The following is a 6,182-nucleotide window of genomic DNA, read 5'->3' on the forward strand; positions in this document are numbered from 1 at the left end:
AAATGCACCTATTTGGGCCAGTTCAGTGAGGGCTACCATTGCTTTCTGCCTTACCCAAAAATTGGGAAATTATAATTATAGATATTAAAGATTGTTTTTTCTCTATACCTTTATGCCCTCAAGATAGGCAAAGATTTGCATTTACCATCCCAGCCATTAATCATTTAGAGCCTGATCAAAGATACCAATGGAAGGTCCTACCTCAGGGGATGGCTAATAGCCCCACCATGTGTCAACTGTATGTGCAATTGGCACTTAAGTCAGTTAGAGAGCATTTTCCATCATTACCTGTAATACTTTATATGGATGACATTTTGATTTGCCAAAAAAATTCACAGTTATTGCAAGATGCATACCCTATATTAATAAAAACGTTAGGACAATGGGGATTGCAGGTGGCCACCGAAAAGGTGCAAATTGCTCAAATGGGAGCCTTCCTAGGGTCACTCATTTATCCTGACAAAATTGTTCCTCAAAAATTAGAGATTCGCAAAGATCAACTACATACCTTGAATGATTTCCAAAAAATTGCTGGGAGATATTAATTGGTTAAGACCATTTTTGAAAATTCCCGTTGGTCTCGCGCCTTCTTGTGGCTAAGATGGCGGCGGAGCATCCCGAACCTCCTAAAGGAGAGTTGCAGTTGCCACCGCCTCCACCTCCAGGCCACTATGGAGCCTGGGCTGCGCAGGAGCTTCAGGCCAGATTGGCAGAGATAGGAGCGCCGATCCAGGGGAGTCGCGAGGAGTTAGTAGAGCGGCTGCAGACCTACACCCGCCAGACCGGCATTGTGCTGAATCGACCAGTTTTGAGAGGAGAAGATGGGGACAAAGCGGCTCCTCCTATGTCAGCACAGCTGTCTGGGATTCCTATGCCACCACCACCTATGGGACTTCCCCCTCTACAGCCTCCTCCACCACCTCCACCACCTCCACCAGGCCTTGGCCTTGGCTTTCCTATGGCTCACCCACCAAATCTGGGACCCCCACCACCTCTTCGAGTGGGTGAGCCTGTGGCACTGTCAGAAGAAGAACGGCTGAAGCTGGCACAGCAGCAGGCAGCTTTGCTGATGCAGCAAGAGGAACGTGCCAAGCAGGCAGCCGTGTTAATGGAGCAGGAACGGCAGCAGGAGATCGCCAAGATGGGCACTGCAGTCCCTCGGCCGCCTCAGGATATGGGGCAGCTGGGTGTCCGTACTCCTCTGGGGCCTCGCGTAGCTGCTCCAGTAGGCCCTGTGGTCCCCACGCCTACTGTTTTGCCCATGGGGGCACCTGTTCCTCGCCCTCGGGGCCCTCCCCCACCCCCTGGAGATGAGAACAGAGAGATGGATGATCCTTCTGTGGGCCCCAAGATCCCCCAGGCTTTGGAAAAGATTCTTCAGCTGAAGGAGAGCCGGCAGGAAGAGATGAACTCTCAGCAGGAGGAAGAAGAAATGGAGACGGATACTCGCTCGTCTCTGGGACAGTCAGCATCAGAGACTGAGGAGGACACGGTGTCCACATCCAAAAAAGAGAAAAACCGAAAGCGTCGGAACCGGAAGAAGAAGAAAAAGCCCCAGCGGGTGCGGGCAGCCTCGTTGGAGAGCTCTGGGGACCGAGAGAAGGAGTGCGGTCGGCCCCGAGGCTCAGACCCCGCTGCCGCCGACGTGGAGATTGAGTATGTGACCGAGGAGCCGGAGATCTACGAGCCCAACTTCATCTTCTTCAAGAGGATTTTTGAGGCTTTCAAGCTAACTGATGACGTGAAGAAGGAAAGGGAAAAGGAGCCGGAGAAGCTTGACAAGACGGAGAGCTCTGCAGTCCCCAAGAAGAAGGGCTTTGAGGAGGAGCACAAGGACAGTGACGATGACAGCAGTGATGATGAGCAGGAGAAGAAGCCGGAAGCCCCTAAGCTGTCAAAGAAGAAGTTGCGCCGAATGAATCGTTTTACTGTGGCGGAACTCAAGCAGCTGGTGGCTCGGCCCGACGTTGTGGAGATGCATGACGTGACAGCACAGGACCCTAAGCTCTTGGTCCACCTCAAGGCTACCCGGAACTCCGTCCCTGTGCCACGCCACTGGTGTTTTAAGCGCAAGTACCTTCAAGGCAAACGGGGCATTGAGAAGCCCCCCTTTGAGCTGCCAGACTTCATCAAACGCACAGGCATTCAGGAAATGCGAGAGGCCCTGCAGGAGAAGGAAGAACAAAAAACCATGAAGTCAAAAATGAGAGAGAAGGTTCGGCCGAAGATGGGGAAGATCGACATTGACTACCAGAAGCTGCACGATGCCTTCTTCAAGTGGCAGACCAAGCCGAAACTCACCATCCATGGGGACCTTTATTATGAGGGGAAGGAGTTTGAGACACGGCTGAAGGAGAAGAAGCCTGGAGATTTATCTGATGAGCTAAGGATTTCCTTAGGAATGCCAGTAGGACCTAATGCCCACAAAGTGCCTCCTCCGTGGCTGATTGCCATGCAGCGATACGGGCCACCCCCATCCTACCCAAACCTGAAAATCCCTGGACTGAATTCACCTATCCCTGAGAGCTGCTCCTTTGGATACCATGCTGGTGGCTGGGGCAAACCCCCAGTGGATGAGACGGGGAAGCCGCTCTATGGGGACGTGTTTGGAACCAATGCTGCTGAGTTTCAGACCAAAACTGAAGAAGAAGAAATCGATCGGACCCCGTGGGGAGAACTGGAACCCTCTGATGAAGAATCCTCAGAGGAGGAGGAGGAGGAGGAAAGCGATGAAGACAAGCCAGACGAGACGGGCTTCATCACACCTGCAGACAGCGGCCTCATCACTCCCGGAGGATTCTCATCCGTGCCAGCTGGGATGGAGACCCCTGAACTCATTGAGCTGAGGAAGAAGAAGATCGAAGAGGCGATGGATGGAAGTGAGACACCTCAGTTGTTCACTGTATTGCCAGAGAAGAGAACAGCCACTGTTGGGGGAGCCATGATGGGATCCACCCACATTTATGACATGTCCACGGTTATGAGCCGGAAGGGCCCAGCCCCTGAATTGCAAGGTGTGGAAGTAGCGCTGGCACCCGAGGAGTTGGAGTTGGACCCCATGGCCATGACGCAGAAGTACGAGGAGCACGTTCGGGAGCAGCAGGCACAAGTAGAGAAGGAAGACTTCAGCGACATGGTGGCTGAGCATGCTGCTAAGCAGAAGCAGAAGAAACGGAAAGCTCAGCCCCAGGACAGCCGTGGGGGCAGCAAGAAATACAAGGAGTTCAAATTTTAGGTCCTGCTCGCATAGCTGGCCTTCCTTTAGGCTCTTTTTATGTCTGGGCTTTCTCTGTGGGTCCCTAAAGCTAGATCTGGACTCCCTAGGCTTGTTGCTTCCTGTTCTTATTTTAGACTTGTTTTGTAAATAAAGCTGTTTCCCAAGGAAGGATGAAAAAAAAAAAAAAAAAAGAAAATTCCCTCAGTGGAATTAAAGCCCTTATTTGATATATTAGAGGGAGATACCCACATCTCCTCCCACAGAGCACTTACCCCAGCTGCATGTCAAGCTTTACAAACTATAGAAAAGGCCTTATAAGATGCTCAATTACACCACATTGACGAGTCTAAGTCATTTGAATTGTGCATATTAAAACTGCACAGTTACCAACAGCAATCTTGTGGCAAAATGGGCCATTATTGTGGGTCCACCCTAATGCTTCTCGTGCAAAAATCATTGAGTGATATCCTAATGCAGTTGCTCAACTTGCACTTCAGGGGATAAAAGCAGCCATTACTCATTTTGGGAAAGAACCTCATATGCTAATTGTGCCTTATACCTCTGCTCAAGTTCAAACCCTGGCAGCAACAACTAATGATTGGGCAGTCTTGGTTGCCTCCTATTCAGGACAAATTGATAATCATTATCCAAAACATCCAATTTTGCAGTTTGCCTTAAGCCAAGCTATAGTGTTTCCAGTAATCACAGTCAAACACCTACTTCCGGATGAGGTAGTAGTGTATACAGATGGATCCAAATCTGTCATAGGTGCATATGTAGTAAATGGCCAAGTAACATCTAAACAATATAATGAGACATCACTCCAGGTTGTAGAGTGTTTGGTGGTACTGGAGGTCCTTGAAACTTTCCCGGGACCGCTCAATATTGTATCTGATTCCTTATATGTTGTTAATGCAGTTAATACGCTTGAAGTTGCTGGTTTAATTAGACCCTCTAGCAAGCTTGTTCACATTTTTCAGCAAATTCAGTCAGCCCTGTTACATAGAAGACATCTTGTTTATATTACTCATGTCAGGGCTCATTCTGACCTTCCTGGCCCCATGTCTCATGGAAATGACTTGGCAGACAGAGCCACTAGAATCGTGGCTGCTGCTCTGTCCTCGCAGGCAGAGGCTGCAAGGGAGTTTCATAAACACTTCCACGTGACAGCTGAAACGTTACGCTGCCGTTTCACTTTAACCAGGAAAGAAGCTAGTGACATTGTCACCCAATGTCAAAATTGTTGTCAATTTTTGCCTACTCCTCATGTAGGGGTAAACACCCGAGGCATCAGGCCATTACAGGTCTGGCAAATGGATGTTACTCATATTTCCTCCTTTGGAAGAAATCAATGTTTACATGTTTCCATTGACACCTGCTTTGGTGTTATGTTTGCTACACCTTTAACAGGTGAGAAAGCCTCTCATGTTATACAGCACTGTTTAGAAGTTTGGAGTGCTTGAGGCAAGCCCACAATCCTTAAAACTGATAATGGGCCAGCATATACCTCTGCTAAATTTCAGCAATTTTGTCATCAAATGGGTGTCAGTCACCTAACTGGCCTTCCTTATAATCCTCAAGAACAAGGCATTGTGGAACGTGCCCACCGTACACTCAAGTCTTATTTTATAAAACAAAAAGGGGGAGTTGATGAGACTCTGCCCTCAGTGCCAAGAGTAGCTGTATCCATGGCACTCTTCACACTTAATTTTCTGAATCTTGACGAGCAAGGTCACTCTGCAGCTGATCGACATAGCTCAGACCCTGATAGACCAAAAGAAATGGTGAAATGGAAAGATGTCTTATCTGGTCTGTGGAAAGGCCCGGATCCTATTTTAATAAGATCCAGGGGAGCTGTCTGTGTTTTTCCACAGAGTGAAGACAACCCATTTTGGCCGCTGGAATGACTCACCCATAAGATATTAATCAAGGATGGTGTGGAAGATGCTGACCTCCCGAGGACTGCTCCTGATTCTGACAATGCTGAACTTGTCTCAGGTTCCTAGTATGATGGGCGAACAGAGATGAGCCATTCTCTCGGCTTTCCCTAAACCAATGGCAGTTCACCATGATGCTATAGCTTTTCCAAAATTCTTTACTACTAATAAAAAACTGGACTTACCATATTTGCCATTTGACCCTTTACGGGTCCCGTTAGGAGAAAATCACTCCCTCCAAGAACAGGGTTCCCTATGTTTTCAATTATCGCAAAAGGGGGACTGTATTCAGCTCAGTATCCATATGTTAGGATCATTTTTGGAGAGTGGGACTAAATTTCACCCAAACCCGAGGAAAAGGAAGCAATGATATTATTCATGTTACATGGTTTTGGTGGCAATCGACAGTCTGGCTAAACGGTACATTCTCGTCTCCCAATTGGAATGAGATGGAGCGTCCTCATCAATCCAGGATTGCTCCTCATTGTGGTGGAGAGGATGTAGTGGAATTGCCACCATGGTCAGACTGCCAGTCGTCTGTAGCCAGATGGATTGATGTGCACAAGTATTTTACCTTCTCCCCCAATATGTTGTTTGGGCCTGAAGAAGAGTGTGTAATGAGAACGGGCCTCTTCTTGCAGGACCGCAGAATGAGCCCTTACCGCAAATGGCTACTTGGTGGGAATAATGGAAACTGTACAGATCTTAATCCCCTTGTTTTCTTAAAAGGAGGTGCTGTAGGAAAGGCCATTTACACTGGTCTCTCCAATTAAACCCTGATTGGGGCATATGGACCAACAAAATATATATATAATTCATACTGAAGAAATCTCTGGCTTAAATAAAACACAGATTAATCCAACCAGGTATATATCGACTCCAGTATGTGTCTATACTCCCTTTTTGTTTATTTTGTCTAATGATTCATTTGAAAGCTGTGTAAATGATTCCTGTTGGATTTCTCAATGTTGGAATGCAACAAAGGACACCCGCACCATGATGGCCCGGATCCCTGTTCTGGTGGAAAC

General features: G+C 48.0%; 1 protein-coding gene across 1 annotated transcript; it reads left to right on the plus strand.

Moving 5' to 3' along the window:
* Positions 1 to 579: 579 nt before the first annotated feature.
* On the plus strand, positions 580 to 3,386 carry LOC147004867 (splicing factor 3B subunit 2). Its single transcript, XM_085838306.1, has one exon. The coding sequence runs from the start codon at positions 602 to 604 to the stop codon at positions 3,233 to 3,235; it is 2,634 nt and encodes an 877-aa protein (XP_085694432.1). The 5' UTR covers positions 580 to 601; the 3' UTR covers positions 3,236 to 3,386.
* The last annotated feature ends 2,796 nt before the right edge of the window (positions 3,387 to 6,182 follow it).

This window comes from Mus caroli, unplaced genomic scaffold (assembly GCF_978045245.1).
Source record: "Mus caroli unplaced genomic scaffold, Mus_caroli_1 scaffold_5, whole genome shotgun sequence".
Lineage (NCBI taxonomy): Eukaryota > Metazoa > Chordata > Mammalia > Rodentia > Muridae > Mus > Mus caroli.

Excerpts from the sequence above, each read along its gene's own strand:
- LOC147004867 (XM_085838306.1), top strand. The coding sequence starts at position 602 with ATGGCGGCGGAGCATCCCGAACCTCCTAAAGGAGAGTTGCAGTTGCCA.